The sequence below is a fragment of the Pimephales promelas genome, chromosome 17, assembly GCF_988280905.1.
Source record: "Pimephales promelas chromosome 17, fPimPro1.hap1.1, whole genome shotgun sequence".
Taxonomy (NCBI): domain Eukaryota; kingdom Metazoa; phylum Chordata; class Actinopteri; order Cypriniformes; family Leuciscidae; genus Pimephales; species Pimephales promelas.
The window spans coordinates 13,991,415-14,012,956 of NC_142785.1; the positions used below are offsets into that span (position 1 = coordinate 13,991,415).

At 36.5% G+C, this 21,542-nt stretch overlaps 1 protein-coding gene across 1 annotated transcript in view; it reads right to left on the bottom strand.

The window, feature by feature from the left end:
- The window catches only part of ghdc (GH3 domain containing), a 40,912-nt gene extending 28,263 nt beyond the window's left edge, over positions 1-12,649 (bottom strand). Inside the window, exons 1-9 of the mRNA XM_089121946.1 lie at positions 12,497-12,649; positions 11,804-12,067; positions 9,521-9,717; positions 7,992-8,186; positions 6,325-6,444; positions 5,479-5,776; positions 2,594-2,783; positions 1,050-1,121; positions 403-536 (exon numbers count right to left, since the gene is read on the bottom strand). Of these exons, the coding sequence (XP_088978072.1) occupies positions 403-536; positions 1,050-1,121; positions 2,594-2,783; positions 5,479-5,776; positions 6,325-6,444; positions 7,992-8,186; positions 9,521-9,717; positions 11,804-12,067; positions 12,497-12,572 (1,546 nt within the window). The 5' untranslated portion in view covers positions 12,573-12,649. The remainder of the gene's footprint in view (positions 1-402; positions 537-1,049; positions 1,122-2,593; positions 2,784-5,478; positions 5,777-6,324; positions 6,445-7,991; positions 8,187-9,520; positions 9,718-11,803; positions 12,068-12,496) is intronic.
- Between the last annotated feature and the right edge of the window lie 8,893 nt (positions 12,650-21,542).

Sequence of the window (21,542 nt, forward strand, 5' to 3'; positions counted from 1 at the left end):
TATATATATATATATATACATGCTTGTGTTAAAATTTTGAGTATATCTTTTTTGAGTATATCTAGCATTAATGTAACTATTATTAAACAATTCAATAAGACTTGACCAGACCAGAACAACCTGACCAGAACAAAGGCCACAAAAACGGCACAAAAAAAAAGTGGTCAAAAACACCCATCTAGTGCATTTTCACAGGAAACTAACTGAAAATCAGCGTAGGTGACACAAAAATCCTTTTTGTGTGAATGGTCACTTATTCACGTGACAATGAAGACAAAAAGTAGCCTCATGTCTCAATTGCTTATAGGTGAATATCTGCTGTTGTATATATTTGTTTAAACTGTAATGAACTTCAATGAATGAACTTACATGATAAAGAATTTGATGAAACTCAAACATTACCTAGAATGCCACTCTCAACACAGCTGTAGTCTATGAGTTTGGATCCTGGCCACTGCATCACTGTCCTCTTAAGGGTCCTCAAAAACAGCGATTCAGACACTTTCTCACCACGCACGCTCAACATCTGACCACGCCTGGACACACGTTGAAGAAACGATGACATAGAAATATGTTTTTAATTGATTAGATCAGTGCTTCTCAAACATTCAGGTACTAACTTTGATAAAAAAAAATGTCCAGCTTGGCGCAAACAATAATCTGTGAGTAAGAATTTGTAGTGTGAGGACTGTGAGCAGCATAATGCCATATTCTGCTACAGGGGCAAACAGAATAATAATGAATCTGATTCAGTGTTTGGTCAGTAGTGTGCCACACCATTAGATAATCCATTACATTAATGCATTTGGCAGCTGTATTTATCCTGCATTTAAGGAATACATTCCATCAATTTCATGCATTCCCTGGGACATGAACCCATGATCTTAGAGTTGCAAGTTGCCACACAACACTGTATGTTCTACAGGAATGGAGCTCCAGTATTTTTTACAACTAAAAAATATTTTTAAACAGTGTGAAATAGTGTTGTACTGTGTATCACCGTTTAAAAACTACTTGATTAGATCATGTAAAATAAACCTATACCATACCTATACTGAAACTCCACTTTTGGACACTGGTTATGAAACCCGACTACTTTCACAACATCTCCAATGCGATACCTGAAAAACATAGATAAACACTTAAACGTCTAATACATTTACTTTCTAAGTTTCTAAAATCTGGTTATTGTTTCTCGGAAAAAACTGAACAACGATGTTGAAGCCCATGTTGACACGCCACTATGTGACACATTTGTATTGGTCAAAACATCTGAAGCGAAATAACACAGACACAGTACAAAGATGTACGTGTATGAAATCGAACGTACTTTGAAAAGCGAAGCGTCTGCTGTACACGCTATTTGTCAAAACTGAAGTATACTTTGGGCTTAAAGGATTAGTTCACTTTTGAAAAAACTTTTGCTGATAAATTACTCACCCCCATGTCATCCAAGATGTCCATGTCTTTCTTTCCTCAGTCGAAAAGAAATTAAGGTTTTTGATGAAAACATTCCAGGATTTTTCTCCTTATAATGGACTTCAATGGGAACCAGGTCCAACCGAGGTCCAAACGACAGTTAATAACAGTTTCAGGTGCAGCTTCAAATGTCTTTAAACGACACCAAACGATGAATAAGGGTCTTATCATGCGAAACGATCGGTTATTTCAAAGCTTATTCCAAAAATGTAACTTTTCTAAGGACAAATGCTAGCCTTTCTCCATTCTGTGAGGCGCGTTTGTAACGTCACGTAATACGTAATTACGTTCAAAAGGTCACGGGCGACGTAGCCGGAAGTACAGAATCAAAATCGTCCGACATCGTTGTTTTACCTTTTAATTCCTTTTTTGTAAACGCCGTTTGAGTTAGTTTTCACGTTCAACCTATGCGTTCAACTTGTAAACACTCTGACTCTGTACTTCTGGCTACGTCGCCCGTGACCTTTTGAGCGTAATTACGTATTAAGTGACGTTGCAAACGCGCCTCACAGAATGGAGAAAGGCTAGCATTTGTCCTTAGAAAAGTTACATTTTTGGAATAAGCTTTGAAATAACCGATCGTTTCGCATGATAAGACCCTTATTCATCGTCTGGTGTCGTTTAAAGACATTTGAAGCTGCACCTGAAACTGTTATAACTGTCATTTGGACCTCGGTTGGACCTGGTTCCCATGGAAGTCCATTATAAGGAGAAAAATCCTGGAATGTTTTCATCAAAAACCTTAATTTCTTTTCGACTGAGGAAAGAAAGACATGGACATCTTGGATGACATGGGGGTGAGTAAATTATCAGCAAAAGTTTTTTCAAAAGTGAACTAATCCTTTAAGCAAAAAAAAAAAAAAAAAACCTTTTGGAGGATGAATTGTACAAAGATCCAAAAGACAAAAAAAATTATATTAATTGAGGAAGAAGCACTGCATCAATACATGATTTCATTAAAAAAATATCAATTTAATTAATTGTAGCCTATTTGCAATGTTTTTTGTACACAAAAAAACTTTTTTATTCCTCCTTAAAACTATTAAGAACTGAACGGACAGATGGTATAAGAGCAGCGAAAGTAAATGTTAAGCAGCAGGATCATAGACCTGACCTGAATAATCCTGAGGCATTGGTGACCAGCAGCTCATAGTTGTGTCCTTCTTGAAGTTGCTCTATCAGGAGAGTTTTGGGCTGCTCTAAATCCAGATCCTCCTCTGGTATAAACTCACAGAACATGGAGCGGGGACACAGGAGATACTGTCTGCTCTCCTGCAGAGGCCACAGGTTCACACCTATCAAGCCTGAAACATGAATTACAGACTATTAAACACAACTAACGCATGTATGTGAGCTCTACCCGCTGCAAGTATATGCTTCATTCACAACTTTGCAGCTAATTGTTTGCTGTTCTGAATAGTAGGCATTGCTAGTTCTCAATAATGTTTTAAAATATTGACCCAGCACCTGGACTGAGACACACTGGGAATAAGATACTCCAGTATAATAGCTGTCGCTGCATCAAGTTGCTCTGAATTGGCATAGTTTGCTGAAAAACTCAACACGTCCACAACTAGTTACTAATAGTCAATTGAAAAATAGACAATAATAGAAAATGAGGTCTGTCATTTTAATTTATAAAGAAATATATATAGTGATGGTATTTTCCAGTGCTGTATTTAAATACATTTAAACTACATATAGCAGGATTATGGTTTAAATGACTGTATTTAACGTATTACTGTTAATTAAGACACATAGAAAAACACAACTTTATCTCTATTACAACTTCAGGTAGTGGATTGTGAAGTATTCCAGACACAACTGTTTGATTTTGAATTTCATTTAGATAATTCTTGAAGTCCGAATTCAGTGCATGACATTAAATTCAGCAATCTTAGGGGATATGTTACGAATATCACGAAAAATATTAAAAACCTGTGCTTTTCATGGCTTATTTCACTAAAGGTGCAGTCTGTAAGAATGACTAGTGGTCGAAATAGGTACTGCAGTCCAATTCCAAATATTGGAGATCGTTGTTTCTCCCGCCACCTGCTCCTCAGACTCGACGGCACTCACACGGTTGTCAGTTTGAGCACACGCAACAGGAATAAGCGCAATGGAAATTGGCAAATTGGCAACGTGCAGTATCACAGACCAAAACAAAAACAAACATTACAGCCAGGAAATGCACATTTCAAAGTAAAATAACTGGCTGTAGAAGTGGTTTTTAGAGAAAAAAATATGTGATCTTAGCATGTTTCCTCCATATATGCAAAACATTTTATGGTATTTTTTAGTGTGGTCACGATACCAAAATTATTGTTTCGATACCAATACCAAGTCAAGTATTGCGATTTCGATACTTTTCCTGAAAAGGAAAGTATTTCTTACAAGGCGTTTCATATGCACCTCCTTTGCATAGGTCTGTGCTCTTTAATGATGTAATAACCTAATATAAATAAATCACTGACATGCACATGCTCTGATTATAATCATATAGCCGATAGATCATTTTGCTGATGTTTTGTATCCTTTATTTTAGCAGCTTGCAAATTATTTATGCTATCTATGAAAGTTGGGGGGAAAGTTGTACACCTAATACAAAAATAAATGAAACATCTCCAGTTAACTACAGTAGCAGATAGTTAATTTAGTTCACTATTAAATAAGAGATCTAAAGCTAAAATCTGTTGTTTTTGTTGTTTTTTTAAATCAAGCACCGCTCTTTTTCGCTGCTATCAGTTGGATACAGTGTCTTTTGCGGCTCGCGCAGTCGCCCACCGTCTTCACACGGACGCGCGCTTCAAACTATCGCCGTTGAAGAGACCTCTGGATTGTGTTGCTAATAACTTGCAATGTATAACTATCAGACCGGCCCTCGCGGCCTCGAAACACCACCGGCCCACCGGGAAAAGATCTGACTCTCCTGATTGCCACTCCGCTACTGACAGGAGGCCACTGTATCACGTGTGCTCGCGCATGCAGCCGTCTTGCGGTAGTGTTTGTCTCATGACAGCTGCAGCTTCTTTGCTGCGTGCGTGAGGAGAAACACAGACGTTCATAGGGAGACTGGAAGCGTGCGTGACACACACCAACATGAAATACGTCTCTTACAAATCTGGGTCGCAGTCATTCCTAAAAGTATCGATACTAATAAATTTAGGTATCGTGAGGTTTTTAATTTCCGAGTATCGCGATACTTTTGAAGTATCGGTGCACTGTGCAACACTAGTATGGTTTATGGTTTAGTAGAGTGAAAAAGTTACATACAGCACCTTTAATATATCACAATCTAATTAACAAATGTACACTCCAGGGGGTTTTCCTTCGAGGTGGCAAGGGAGGCATTGCGGGTTTTTGGGTTCAACTGAATGAGAAAATAATCTACAGTACAAAAAATATTACACATTAAAAAATGTGTAAATCTCCTGTTTTTTTCTAAAAAGACAAACCAACACCAGCGGTTAAAGTTTTGGTAGGAGGTAGCCTCCTCTTTTTATCTCATGCATAACCAAATGGTTTAAGTCATGTCACATTTGAACCTGAAATGATTTGAAAACATGATCTGTGAGTTTTTTTTTTTTTGTGAACAATCAGTTTGATGAAATTAAAGGTACAGTATGTCTGTATATCTGTGACCATCACGACACCTGCAGTGTTTTACGGAAATTGAATGACTGATAATCCGAAAATAAGCTGATTATTAAAAAGAACAGCTTAACATCAGTGCACAAATAAAAAGTGTTACTGTGTTATTAGTTATTGTTTTAAATTGTTTTTTTTTTAACTTGAGAAATATATATTTTTTTAAATAAAAGAAACATTACTTAAACTATTAAGAAAAGAACAACTAATACAATTCTAAGTAATGTTAATTTAACCTGAAAAAAGTGTCAAATTAAGTGTAACTGGAACATAAAACAGTGTGAACATTGACTTTTTGAACACCACTGCACAGCCCTGGTAAACACATACACAACGTACAAGGAAACACACCTTCAGTGGCAGCGTAGAAAGGGGAGTAGAACGGGACATCTTTACAGTAATTCTGTCTTAACATCTCCCCATAAATCTGGTTTGAGCCCGAGTCCACTGCCAGGACCAGGTGTAACTTGGGCCATAGTCTGAGTGCGATCCCCTCAAAGCCTTTCTCAAACTGGGCTGTGAGCTCAGTGGCTCTCACTGGATCTGGCTTCATCAGCTTCTCTAGAGCACAGCGCACGTCAGCCTTCAGGTTCAGACTGGAGTTGATCCTGCCCACTTCCACATCCACAACAAGATCTTTCCAATGTTCCTAAATGAGATGAACACAGGGTCATGAGATCTATGATATATTCAGAGTCAGATATAAAACAATGAGCTTATCAGACAAATCTAAGTGCGGGACAAGAATCTCAATCACATTATATGTTGCACTCCATCTAGCTATATTCAATATTAGAACATATTTGAACAGCTCCTTTCAAAAAAGTATTCATGGTATCACTGTGGGTTGTTTTCTTTCTTTCTTTTCTTTTGAACATCCAGTGCGGTCCAACAACACTGAAACCTTGAATTATTTTTCTCTCTTTAAACCAGGAAATAAATGGAATTTCTGTTCATCAGATGGCTTTATACATTGTAGTCAGTGTGATCTGAGGCCTTGTATTTATACCTTTAAAACCAAAGATTTTTTAAAGCTTTATTAACAAAGAGAAGATGATGTAAAGCAAATGATAAATATCTGAGGTTGTGCACATAGGTGATCACTCAAATTTGAATGCTGATTATATAATTATTCAATGAATAATGTAATATAGAAGCATTTCATTAGTGATATCGGACCTTTGGTCCTCATTGTACCTGCAGGGCTCTGAAGGCATAAAAGACGGTAGAGCAGAAGTTGGATTCCAGCATGCCGAGATTTCGGTCCTTCAGCCCAAACAGCAGATGCAGATACAAGGCCTCTCTCTCATTCAGCACCTAGAGACAAAAACAGTATCTTTTAGATTCTGTGTACTAGTGTTAGAAACTATGGTTAAACAAATTTCATTTTAGTTGACAGGCACTTTTATCTAAAGTTAAGTTCAACTTAAATGGACTCGTAAGCAGATTTTACGAAAACTCATGAATGAGATGAGAGAACTAAAATTGAGTTTTCTATTTCGATACATTACTTTTGTTTCAAACACACTCCTAATGAATTTGTAATGTACTTGTAATACAAAAAAAGTACACTTTAATCAAGCATGTAATTAGTCCCTATAGGCATATAGTTAAAGTATACTACTAAGTATACTTGAAGTTTGTCCAATTTCTTACACAAAAGAACACTAAATACACTTAAAGTTATGCTTTACTACAATTTAATTGTAATATACTTAATACAAAATTAGTTAAAATAGCACACTTCAAGTTAACTAATCATTAACACTTAAAGTATGCTGATAATTGAAGTATGCTGTATGCTGTCTAGCAGCAAGTATACTTGTGCTGTTATGTCATGTGCAGGCAGACAGTATCCTGCTGTGATCTTTCCAACATTGTAAAAAATACAATTGTATTTGAAGGATAGAATTTGAAGGAAACCGTAAGATTTGCATGTTTTTATTAAATGTTTTGTCAGTAACGTTTTATGTCTGGTAGCCCTCAAACTGTATTCACTTTATAGCCCTTAATCCTGTAATTGTGGACAAATGTGGGCACAGAGGACTCAGGTGTGATCCTAATTTTTATTTATTATAAATGTTATATCACTGTCTTCGATAAAGTTTTGTCTATCCATTTATGATGTTTTTTTTTTTTATTTGGGGTTTTTTTTTTTTTTCAAAAAGTACCATATTGTAGTTTTATTTATTTTTTTTATTTTTTTTAACTACATTAAAATATCATTCCAATAAGTTCTTAGAGCTAAAACCTAAAGATGAAGTGACTTTGCTGTCACCTGGTGTCTTATTTTGGCTTATTTTAGAATGCTCTAAATTACAGTTTTTCCCATTCATTTCTATGGGTGCCCATTTTTGACCCAAATACAAGATTAAGGAGTTTTTTTTTTTTTCACCGACTTAACAAACTTAGGAAAAGTAGCCAAGTCTTGTACCGCTCAGATCAAGGGAAGTATTTTTTAAAAATAAATGAAAACTATTTTGCCCACATTTGTACAGAATACGGTTTTAGGGTTAAGTCTGACAATTGTGTTTACACTACAAAAAAAATAAGGCCTGTCTGTTTCCATTAAAAATATGCAATATAAACATTCTAAAACATATGTTGACCTTATAGGCAAAATTGCATAAATTTGATTAGTTTAAAAAACAATTCAGAATGCTTAAAACAACAATCTCCTATATTTTAACTCCTCTCCACTTTAACCTGTTGTGAATTACGGCATACGGGTGTTTGATAACAATGACAAATCTAAAACAGTGGTGAACAGAAGAACCACTCATGGTTTGTCTCTCTTTTCACCTTAACATTTACAAATATTATCAGTGAATATCATGTTAAATTCATATTCATCCATCCCCTACCTGATAGACGGGTGCTGGTGTGGTGTACAGATGCAGCATGTGTCTAGAGGAGGCAGGGGTTGAGGAGTTGGGGCCAATGGGAATACCTGCCTCACTCTGACGAAAAAGGGGCGAGTAAAAAAGCTTCAGGGTCTTCTGGAGACTGTTGGTGGCTGGAAAGGCTCGACTCATAGCATCTAGACAAACAGTCACCCCCTGCCAGAAAAGTGCACAAAAATAATAAATGACATGCCCGCTGATCCTTTTTGAGCCATCTGGGAAATGTACAAAGACTTGTGAACTAATGATCATATTAGTTTCATTGATCACAAATTGCAGTAAACTAATTCAGCTATTAGATATCCAACCCTTGCAACAACCCCAAACTTGTTGCTAGTCAATCTGCATTGGCCCATTATTTCTAAAACTCTGCTCCTAAACATGTGTTAAAGGGATAGTTCACTTTGAAATTGATGTGTTGATATGTTTTAGCTTACCTCAAGTGCATCCAAGATGTAGGTGTCTTTGTTTCCACAGTATTTTCAATTTTGATATTTTTAGGTCAAACCGTTCTTGTCTGTCAGTCATATAATGGAGGTCTATGAGGTCCACCTCAAAGAACATGCACAGAGAAGTCCAAATTAAACACGATTTAATGACTCGTAAATGTAAGTACACTTTGATGGCCTAAGACACGAAATGAGCGGTTTGTGTGAGAAAACAAACAGTATTTATATTGTTTTAACCACAGCCACGTCCAACTGATCTGAGGGCACGGGCGCTTTGGTCTGCGCAAGGGCCGGAAAGCGCCGGAAGTCATCTCTCGCACGTGTACGTCACTCATTGTTTACACAGAGATTTCAGAAGTGTTGCCCTTCACTGTGAAGATCTAAACATATTTAGATATACAGGAAATTACAATAGAAGATGATTTCGATATATTTAGATTTTTTTTTTTTTTTCAAACCACGCGAGAGATCACTCCCAGTGCTTTCTGACGCTTGTGCAGACCCGAACGCCCGCGCCTTCAGATGACTTGGATGTTGCTGTGGTTACAAGAGGTAAAAACGATGTAAATACTGTTCGTTTTCTCCCACAAACCGCTCGTTTCATGTCTTAGGCCATCAGTGTGTACTTACATTTACGAGTCATTAAATCATGTTTAATTTTGACTTCTCTGTGCATGCTCTTTGAGGTGGACCCCCTAAACCTGCATTATATGACTGACAGACAAGAACGGTTTGCCCTAAAAATATCAAAATTGAAAATGCTGTGGAAACAAAGAAACCTACATCTTGGATGCACTTGAGGTAAACTAAAACATATCAAAAATTAATTTCAAAGTGAACTATCCCTTTAAGGAATCTGGCAGATTTCTCCATGTTTTTTCACTGCCTTCTGTGCAACCAATCATACTGAATAATGCTTTCCTACAATAATGAATGATAAATACTCTGACCAATATAAAGACAGGGGAAGTGTTTGGAAAACCTGTTTAAAATGTTTTGATGTAACATAACTTTGTACTTGTAAAAATGCTTATGTGTGACCTGTAGAAAGAATTCTGTGTTGGTGTCTTTGGTGCTCAGAAGCATACGGCTGGATCCAGACGTTCCTGATGTCATTGCCAGAATAAGAGGCTTCTCCGATATTAAAACCTTCTGCTCTCCTTTAGCCATGCGCTCCACATACTTTTCATAATGGTCATAATCAGTGACCGGATGGCGCTGTCGAAATGTTTCTGTGTCTGAAATGATACAATAAAAACTGTCATACATTTCATGACAAGATGGTGGCATGTCCCATTTCCATTGCTAGCAACCAACAAGTAAAAAATATTAGATTTTTTTTTGTGTGAATTTTTTCAATGAAAATATACTATTGTCTAATATTCTAACACAAGTAAATAAAATAAACTATATATCTAATATACGTATATGAACTATATACAGAATATCTGTGGCATTCAGTCAGAGCCTTCAAATGCTTGGGGAGAAGGGCGTTAAAACATTAAAGATTCAAAAGCTATGAAACTAGATTTTGCACTTTCAATAAAAACCTTATGCATTTAATAATTTACTAATGCATACATATTTACTGACTTAAATTAATACATGATTATATCAATTAAATGTTTAAATGTTAAATTTTTCATAAATTTGTAAAGTTATCAAAAAAAATGTTGTTACTTTTGCACCCACACTGTCAAACAAAAAATGTTTGTTTTGTTACTTTTTTGTTATTATGAGGTATTAAGTAGAAATTATGTGTAAAAAGCTTTTGAGCATAAAGCTACAACATAACATATTACATAGCATAACATAACATAACATAACATAAAACACACACACTGTAGCCTGACGCTGGAAGGTCAGCTGAGGGGATGATATTTTGGTGATTTGAGTGCTTAATGTTTATTTTGACTTTATAGTTTATTTTTGGATTTCATGGTTTAAATGTGTATTTCTGTATGGTGAATTTCTTAATTTGGTTGCCGTTTGTATTTTATTATTATTCTATCGTTGAAGTTGAGGTCATGTGATCGTGTGTGCTGATTAATTCAGCTGGACGTGTCAGCGTCAATGTAATGATGTGATGTGAAACTAAGACCGCATGATAGTGCTCCTGACTTAAATCTACTGTTGGTTACCGGTGTTTGTAGTGTTGTTGTGTGTAAAATTATGGTTTGGTTTTCCTTTGTGTCTAGTTTTCACTGTGTCTCTGGAATAAATAAACAAAAATGGACATCAGTACTTCGGAAGCGTGGACTGTTTTGTAACCAGCGAGTAGTTACACACACAAACACACAAAAAAAAAATTCCAAACCACTATTCCTGTACAGGTTTGCAGGATGCTGTAGCAAAAGTATCTTGGACCATAGACAGGGAAATACCCTGGACAGATGGCCAGTCTATCAAGGTTACTACTTTCACAAATTACAGGATGGCTGCACAAAACACAAATGTGATAGAAAATAGAAATAGTGGTAGAAACTGGCCATTAGCCAAATAAATAAAAACCTAACAGAGGCTTTAGCTAAAAGGACATCTAAAAACTGTCACCCTGTTAATGCAGTGGAAGTCGAGGGACTGCAAAAATAGGGCCCTCTCACCCAGACTATCCTTCCCCTAGTCAAGATTAATGTTGACGCTAATAGTTTTGCCCCTAGTTTGTTGAAACATCTGGGTTTCACTCTGAGGAAAAGTAGCATCATGTTCAGCCACATTTAAAGAAAAGGTTCACCCTCTCAACTTTTAAAACAAGTCAGTGACATTTGAGACAGATGGGAGCAGAAATAGCTGTTTTTGGCATTTATCTTGACTCGCTGATCCTGAAATATTTGTAAATGTGTATATCAGATAAAGGTTTAGGGAAATGGCAGCTTGAAGAGGTGCATGCATCAATACCCCATTCAGAGTGTTATACTTGTACAACATCAAAATAGTCAGCAGGGTTATTCTTCAATTTCCCAACCTGGCAAGACAGAGTGAAAGACAGGATAGTCCTGATACTCAGCCAGAAAAAAAATAATAAAAAAAATACATCCAGATCAATATTTTAGACTGATCAGTTAACTTATACAGTAAGTTTTGTCATAGAAAAAAAAAAATCTAAAATAAATTTTACTTAAGAATTAAGTGAAGCTTTTACATTTAAACACAGCAAAAAGTAGTTTATGAAAAAACTCATGCCATGTAAGTGATTATAATCTTAGATTAAATACTCAATTATTAAAAAAGTGAGTATCAAATCTATAATTGAACACCCCTTTTGATTAATCAAAAAATGATGACATTTTACTATTACTAATACACGAGTTGGAAATCAATCACCTTTAATTGATCCGAAGTCGTATAGTTTGCCGTAGACTGTGTCGGAGTGTTTGCGCAGGCGCTTGAGCAGAGTTTCCTCCTGAACGCGATGAACGTCCTGAGTGTCTTTCTCCAGTTTGTTTCTCTGGCGATTTCCCAGCCAGCACACAGCCTTCACAGCCACATATTGAGTGAGAAGACTCGATATGGACCGATTCTCGATCTTTATCTTCCATAGAAGAGCCATACAGCAAAGACACAGGAGCAAAAATGAGCCTGCAGGAGCTGTTACACAAGAACATAACAGCATTGAGTAACCCTTCCCAAACGGAAGAGGGCGCCACACACATTTAACAACGGATAGCACAGAGTTTATCACTTCATGAATGTAAGTTGTAAACATAAAATGCATACAACTTTAAAATTATGTGTATATAAAACGACAGTTTAGGTGTACTGAAAGACAGCCTGGTCAGTTGAAACTATTCTAAGAAACAAATTCATTTTTGGATTGACAGCTCCTAGTGCTGTGCTGCTGTGCATAGGGGCATTACCACAGTAGTACGTACAATGATGGCAATACTTAGACATAAGCAAAAGGGACCATACCAATTTGAATGTACATATAGCATACTTATTATGTTTCTTTTGACATTGTCTGTTACGGAGAGCTACCAATAATAAACTATATTGTTATCTCAGAAACAAACTCACCACACGTAATGGTCACGGCCAATAAAACGATAAAACATGGTAAAATTATCCACAAACGTTGATATGTCAGAATCATTGTGACGGACCCAGTATTGTTGAAAACTGAAACCAAACACAGACAACTACTTCTTCTTCTGTGTAACGGGAGGATCAAGCGCGCCACCTAATGTTCGTGTTCACTGCTGCCACCAAAGTCCCTGAAAAGGCAAGTGCTCTCACTGCAGAACCAAATGATGTCCAGCGCCCATTCTCTGGACGTCATAGGTTGCTTGACCCAGTCCAGCTCCACCTCTGAGGATCTAACGGGTAGACTCAGAGGGATGTCTCTGGGGTTAGGGTAAGGTTAAACAGACCTTCTAGTTCCCAGTTCCACACATTACACCCAAATTACATCTAGAGAGCTGGACGTCCAGAGAGGGGGAGCTGGACTTCATTCTCCTCCCGTGCAGTGAGCAGGCTCTAGAGTTCAGTTGACGGCCTTTACAGAACCCATGAAGCTAGCTGAACAAACTTGGGGTTACAGGAGATGTTTCAAGTTGACAAAACCAAAACAATAAGGCTTTGTTAGGGCTAGAACGTTTTCTATCATGAGAGTAACTATGGAGCGCAAGCATATGGAACTTATCACTGCTAAAAATTAAGATATGTTTATGAAAACTGAAGGATTTAAATGTATTTACACAGTAAGAAGAATAGAGTCGATGAAAAAAGGACAAATATCAAAAATCAGTAAAATAAATGTATTTAATTCAATTTTGTATAGATATTTATGGGTACACAGTAACTCAAACACATCATTTTAAAGCTTTACTTTATATATTGATTCTAAAGCTTATGTATATTTGTAAATATTTTCAAAATGATGAAAATATTTAAATTTTGAAATCAATTTAATAATAATTTCTCTATAAGAATATGCATGTATATATACACATATACATCACAATAGTTATTTTGGTTATCTTATTCTAACTTTGTTATTAAAAATAAGAACTAAGATAAAAAAAACCACTTGCAATATAAGATACAAACAAAAATTACCATATCTTTTTGGCATGATATGACAGACCACCGCCATTCATAGGCCGTGACATTTTCAGTGAATACGGCAAACATGCCATTTATCAAAGTGTTATTGAATTTGTAACATCTTATACTCACATTAATCACACACTATAAATGGCCTGAAATGGATGGCCAATAAGGGCTGCAGCGTTCCTCAGATAATTAAACTGCTGGATGACACAGATGACTACATCAATGGTCATAGAGAGGCGCTTTCCTTGCATGGACTTGTTTGTTGATGGACTATCTGTTGGAGCCCCACAGAGGAAGCCTTGACGAGAGGAGAGCATCACGTTATGCGGCAAGTCATTCATTATGCCACAGAACATCAGCAAACAACACCTGTCATGACCACCCTGTTGGTTTCTGTCTTCACTCAGGTTTGCGTCTGGCAGGCTGAAATGAGTGGAGATTTGCTTGCTTGGGGATCTGTAAATAATAATAATAATAATAATAATCATCAGTCAAAGTATGGTTATGTTTTTGCATGTAGTGCACAATTACCCTAAAGGCACTAGGGTGGCGGTACCACCGTCTTCTTATATATATATAATATATAATAATAATAAAATATAGCTGCGAGCAGCGATTACGGGCCCAAGCCGGTGGCACCGCAACCCCGGTTCCTTTAGTTGCCTAAAGGCACCGGGGTGGCGGTGCTGCCGGCTTTGGCCCTTCATCGCTGCTCGCAGCTATATTTATTATATATTATATATATATAAGAAGAGGGTGGTACCGCCAGGTGCCTTTAGGGTAATTGTGCACTACATGCAAAAACGTAACCATACTTTGACTGATGCAAGCTCTTCAGGACACTTCTTTTCGACAGTGTGGGTGCAAAAGTGTGCATCCAGGGCACATTTAAACCACAAAGTATGTGTGAGCAACCTTCTGAAACCTAAAATAAAAAATGAGACACCCTACAGACGTCATGGATTTAACGGACACATGATATAAGTACACAAGACTGAAAATTCATATGAAGTGTGCCATTTGGGATTGGGACAGGGCCCATGAACGTGAACACAGATCAATGTTCCCTCTAATTTTTTTTCTTGATGACCTTTTTTCTACACCTGAGCAAAAAATATTATATATACCTGACCTGTACAGCATATGTTTTCAATATTCAGTTTTAATTTTTAACTTGAATGTGCCATTTATATTTTATTTGACCCTTGATATAACTTATTGGTATTAAATCATATTTGTGAAAAACAAGCAGTTAATTAAGAAGTCACTAAATGAAGCAAATTTTAGATTTTTTTCCAGTGCTGTTAACTGTACAGTCTTTACCAAGAAATACTATGAAATATAATTACAAAAGCTTCTGCAGCACAGTTCAATTCTTTACAATAAAAGAATATAGTAAGAAAGAAAAGTAAACTGTTACACTGAGATGGTTTGGGAAAACCATAAAGTGTTTTTTGTACAGTCATGTGTGCAGGAAGCATTAAACCAAAGTTAAATGATTGTTTATTGCTTATGAATTTCCAATATTTTCTTTTGCAAGGGGTTTCTTTTGCAACTTTTTAATGGCAATGAGCCCTAAACAATACCCTTGTGAGGTTCTTTATTTAGCCTTAAAATATAATAAAATATATGCATATAACCTAAACAATACCTTTTGTTAGATTCTTTATTTAGGCTTATATAATACAAAAGAGGCCTAATATAATATAATATAATATAATATAATATAATATAATATAATATAATATAATATAATATAATATAATATAATATAATATAATATAATATAATATAATATAATATAAAAAAACAAACTGAAGTATTTGAAGTGATATAATATATCAGTTTAAATGCTTCAATTTGTGCACATATTATATTATTATAATATGAAAACAAACTGAAGCATTTAAATAGATCTAATAGCAAAATATTTTTTTTAAGAAAAGTGAATATGCGAACTCTAATGGTAATCTAGCCATGCCTAAAACTCCCCCACACACAAAAACATCGATTTAAACTAATGATGTATTTTGACTTCATGTGGGTGGGTGTGTAATTTTTACTGTAATTTGTCCATCAACCGTTATTTCCACCACTTTAATCAAACCACTCTTCTTTAAACATTATGATGTGATTTTATTTGTTGTCTCAGTCACTATACCCAAGCTGCAGTCTGAAGTGTCCGAGAAGGCCAAGGCCAGAACCAGACCCCGTGGGGGGCGATGGCCCCGAACCAATCTGGCAAAGGGTAGCCATCGGATGCGAGGAAGAAAAAGGTTAACATTACTGGTCATAGATATCTATATAAAGGCTAGATATGTCGTCCACACTGCTGGCCAATGGAGGTCGACGTCTGCACCTGGCGGCCATCTAGTCACAGGCAGCTCGCTCACTCGTAACATTGTGTTAATGGTACAAGTACTATTTAAATAACCATAACTTGCTCAATTTTCTACCGATTTTCAAACGGTTTGTTTTGTTATAAATGTCAGAGATGTAGTTATGACACTGCATACTTATGAATAAGTGTATAAATAAATAATCATCCAGATAATTATAGCCACGTTAATAACGTTTGTAAGAAACCAAACCGTTTCTAAATCCGTCAAGATTTCAACGAGATAAGAGTATTTGTGTTCGTGCTGACCACTCATCTTACATCAGCTTGTCTGTGACAAGATGGCCACCGGTGATGACGATAGAAACTCCGCCGTAACACTTCTAGCCTTTATTTACAAATCTATGTTACTGGTCCTCTGGTGCAACAATTTGTCTGTCTTGCTCGGGGTGAAAGAGGGAGAAATGAATATGACACAAATATATAGGTTATGTAAGTTATGACCTTAAAAGTATTTATTAAGCAATAGGCGGTAAAAGGTTATCGGAACATCGTTGTTTATGAAACATGATGGTACCGTTATCAGGTAAGCTAGGTAACTTAACTAAATTTATATGTGTATATTCATTATTAATCATATGTATGCCTAATATGATGAAAACGGCTTCGTTAAATCCCAGTTGACGTTATTGTTAATCATTGACTGGGTTTTTATAGCCTATATCACTTGCACAGAATTACAGTAGCCTACACAGTAACGGAGCGAGCTCCTTCACATATTGTGAACTCAAAATTCTGGCCAGTTGATAATACCTAAAATATCAAAATCTACAGCTGGCGGTAGATCTGTTTCCTATTTATCACATAAACTCCAGAACAGTCTTCCTGATATTGTCCGGGAAGCAGACACACTCTGTCAATTTAAATCTAGACTTAAAGGGATACTCCACTTTTTTTGGAAATAGGCTCATTTTACAATTCCCCCAGAGTTAAACAGTTGGGTTTTACCGTTTTCGAATGTATTCAGTCGATTTTTTTGATACTTAGAAGAATATCAGTAACCAGACAGTTTCTGGTCTCATTGACTTCCATAGTAGGAAAAAAATACTATGGAAGTCAATGAGACCAGAAACTGTCTGGTTACTGATATTCTTCTAAATACCAGAAAATCGGCTGAATGGATTTGAAAACAGTAAAACTCAACTATTTAACTCTGGGGGAGTGGAAAAATGAGTGGTAAAATTTCCACAAAAAAAAGTATCCCTTTAAAACACATCTCTTTAACCTGGCATACACAGAAAATTATACATTCCTATTATTCCAATCAGTTAAATGATTATTAGGCTGCATTTGGATCAGCCGGACCCGGACCCATTGTATCATAAGAAGAATGGCATCTACGCTAATGCTAGTCTTCTGTTTATTCCGAAGTTCACTGTAATGAGCCAGATCCGGGCCGGATGCAGATCAGATGGTGGACCTGCTCCTAGACACGACCACAACACAAGATGTTGTCAGCTGGACCCGGGCCGTATCCAGATCAGATAGATGGAGGACCTGCACACGACACGACCACAACGCATCTCTGAAGTGTCAGCAGAGATTGTGCCAACTAGACAGTCCTCTGTAAGGCCTCATCCATAGACATATACACTAGACCTCACCTTGGATACGGCAGTTCATTAGAACGAATGTGTCAATAGAGCCGCCATCTTGAAACAGGGGAGCCCCTCCACTTTAATGCATCAGCGTCAATGTAGTAGACACAGGTCTAACGCAAATAAAATCACCATAAATCATCATGAATGCGATTTTTCTTGTTTTTTTGGTTTGTTCCAACGGTCAGACATGTATTTATCATTGATTCCAGAAAGAAAAAAATTCATCCGTGAACTTCATACGCTGCACAAAAGTCCGCCACCATCAATGAATTCGAAGTAAAGGCAGAGATAGCAGCGTTACCTAGCTATGACAAGACCCCTGTTCCAAGATGGCGGCGGTTTTGACGCATGCTTAGAACCCCCAGGTGAGGTCTAGTGTATATGTCTATGGGCCTCATCGACACGACAAGCTGATCATCAACAAATTCGTCGCCATGCCGGCGTGATGACTCTGATCTTCTACCAGATAGAACTAGACTCTATTCTGAATGTTCCAATCAAATATGTATACAGTAAGGCGGGACTTGATTGGATCATGGGCATCACAGGAACTTCCCTTTTCTGGTTGGAATCTTACCTCACAGTAACACTGCTAAGTAAATCCATAATCCTGTCTCATAGCTCCAGCACACTTTCCAAAAGAACTGACTTGAGTTAGATTATCAGTATTTACATGGCTCTGTGAAATTTTTGCTCATGACAGTCAAGCAGAGGATTGTGGTGGTTTTGCCACTCTCTTTAAGATAAAAAAAAAAATTCAACTCAAATCCATTCATTTATATTTTTATTAGTCAGGTAGCCATATAATAAGAGGTTAGCGTATAGCCAGCCAATCATCATCAAAAAAATAAAATAAAATACAATTCCAGGACAACCCCTGCACTTAGTGATGGGGTCCTGATCACCCTATGGGAGTTTATGTTGAGATGAATGGCTGACTGGACATCATCCTCTTACATACACAACATAATGTGATGTTACTTCCAACACAATAAAAGTTAGAAAATGTTCGAAAGAGAAGATTTTAAAGGAAAAAAAGACACAAAAAAAAGCAAAGCCATCACATTAGGTTCACATTAAAAACAAGTTACAGTTGCTCTAAAGACAATTCATTTGCATCGTAACATATATTTTTAGATAATTGTAACTATTTCTCTCTCTCTCTATATATATATATGTTTATTTTTATATAAAATTCTGTCTGCATAGGTACTATAGAGACATCTCTTCTTTCCTGAGATCTATTCTTAGGGGAGCAACTTGAATTGAAATTAATTTTTCATTACTCAATGTGTTTTGTTTTTTTTTGTTGTTTTTTTTTTTTAAATGGACTGGCCCTTTAAAAGACAACATTTCATTAACATGGTAAACCCATTTCACTATAGAGGAACATATGCCAATGGGCTAAGGAAAATAAACTTGATATTTTATGCAACTTTGCCCATCAAGTAAATGGGATTAAGATGTTTTGCTGTGTCGAGTTAATTTTTAGATCAGTATTTCTAAATCTAAATCTCAAAGTGGCAGAAAATATGAAAGCTAACACTAGACTTTGGTATAACTACTGCACAAACCTCAGCTGTTTAAGGCACAGGAAGTGGAAATGAAAATGGCTCAAGTAAAATAAAGAAACTAAAGTAGGGTGGAGTCGGTTTTTAAGAAATGGCCAAAAGATGCTGGATAGATTAGACACTTACAATACAAGCTTTTAAACGATTGTCACCTTTCAAGTTAATCACATACGGGCCCAACATAACATCACTGCCTGTTTATCAGAGAACATGCCGTTTATGAGTAACATAAGCAAACTGTTCTAGTCAAATTCAAGGTTAAGAGTTAAATATGCTAAATCTAGACACTGCGGTCATCTTTCTTTCAGTCCATAAAGGAGAATTACTGCATCACTAGTATCATCAAACTCTCAAGTATTCACCCCATCTTCCATTGGTCAGACAATCAGATAGTCCCAAGCCCAAACTCACAATATTGCTATGAGGGTCTGGTTGCTGAGTGATATTTAGAAAGCATCACAAAGTCAGCGTCGAAGCACTTTTTGGGGACTCGCCTTATAATGGTTGATGTTGTCTCAGCAATTTAAGACAGGACACAAGAGGATATTTAAACTTTACAAAGCCACATATTTAAACCAAGGGCCCAATATCAAATCTCAAAAAGTTATCAAAAGAGTTGATTCCTCAATTTGTTCTGAAGACGTAAGAGTAAATTTAGCAAAACTTGGTGCAGAAAGACAGGAGATTCTGAAAATTCAAGCCACACTGTGCTAAACGTGTACAAAATAACTCTGCAACTGTTTGACAGAGGAAGTGTTAATGTTAACATTACCAAACTATCAGACAAATCATTGGGTGTGGCTCAGGCTCATAAAGACTAACACACTAGCACAAAATCCAAACTTTACAAAACATGGATATTCAGAGTCAAATTTCATCAATTTTCAAAGCTAGAACATGCTGTAACTAAAGTTGGGGAGAAATAACACCACTTCGATATTTACCAAGACAGCCAGGTCTAACTTTTTGGAAAACAATGAAGGGAAGAAACAACACAATGGTAACACAAAAACAACAAACTACAAAAGTTTCTCGGCCACCATAAAGGGGTGGGTTAAACATTCAGGGTAACAGTTCAAACGTCTATAAAAAATTATTTGTTTTGAAAAAAATATTCCCCAAAAAATATTTGGTTTTGTAAGGCCATTAACTCTAGTAAAAAGCTTACACAGCCTCCTCTATGGTGGCTGAGAAACGGCGCTGCGAAATTGGCTGGTTGTGCGATATATGTCTGTGTATTCACCCATATGGGAATTTCAAGGGTTCATAAAAAAAGATTAGTACAGTAAAAACTGTATATTTAGATTTCCTTAGGCCATTATTCCTAGTATGAAGCACTTGTGTTAGTTTTAATGCAAGCTCTGTTGTGGCGGAGAAACGGCACTTTGAAATGGGCCGATAGGCAATAGGACGGCTCAGTGTGTATAGTCCATCATGGGAGGTCTAAGTATCCAAAAAAAAAGAGATTGGTACAGTAAAAATTGTTCAAAAGTTGCTTTTTGTTAGACCGTTAGAAAATGTATGTTGTATGAGAGGCTAATTATTACATTTAAATTAGCCAGTCAGTTTAAGTGTCCATTGAAAAAAATTGCTGCAATAAAACCCTAAGAAAAATGATTTTTATAAGATCATTAGACCCTGCTTTGTTGGATTTAACACACCATTTAAAAGTGGAGAAATTCTGACTTGGCCGTTTAACTCCTAACAGTACGTAAAAATGCTAAGTTCACATTCTTGTTTCTCTGAAAAACAATGGTACAGCCAGTTTAAAATGTGCGTTCTGTGTCAGAATGTCTGTTTTTGTTTTGGATTGTGTGATCCTGCCCACTGCCAATTAACCCAGTAGTATTTCGACACCCCAGTTGGCGGAAAACACAGCATATTGCAGCAATAGAACTAGCAAAAGCAAAAACTGGGTTAGAGAACGCTGATTCTACCTAATCTCTATGACCAGGGGCATATTAAAACTTGGATAAATCAATTCATCAACTTAAAGTCAGGCTCGCCTTCCATGTTGCGTGTCCTCAATCTGGCAACCCACGTGAGCATTTAGTTTGAGGAGGAGGAGCAGGTAAACAACTAAACAATATTATGACTGCAAAACCCATTTCAACCTCTAGCTGTCAATATTACATGCAAGTAGTTAGTTAAAGGGATACTCCACTTTTTTGGAAATAGGCTCATTTTACAACTCCTCCAGAATTAAATAGTTGAGTTTTACCATTTTCGAATCCATTCAGACAATTTTCTGATATTTTGAAAAATATCAGTAACCAGACAGTTTCTGGTCTCATTGACTTCCATAGTAGGAAAAAAATATATATACTATGGAAGTCAATGAGACCAGAAACTGTCTGGTTACTGATATTCTTCTAAATATCAGAAAATTGTCTGAATGGATTCGAAAACGGTAAAACTCGACTGTTTAACTCTGGGGG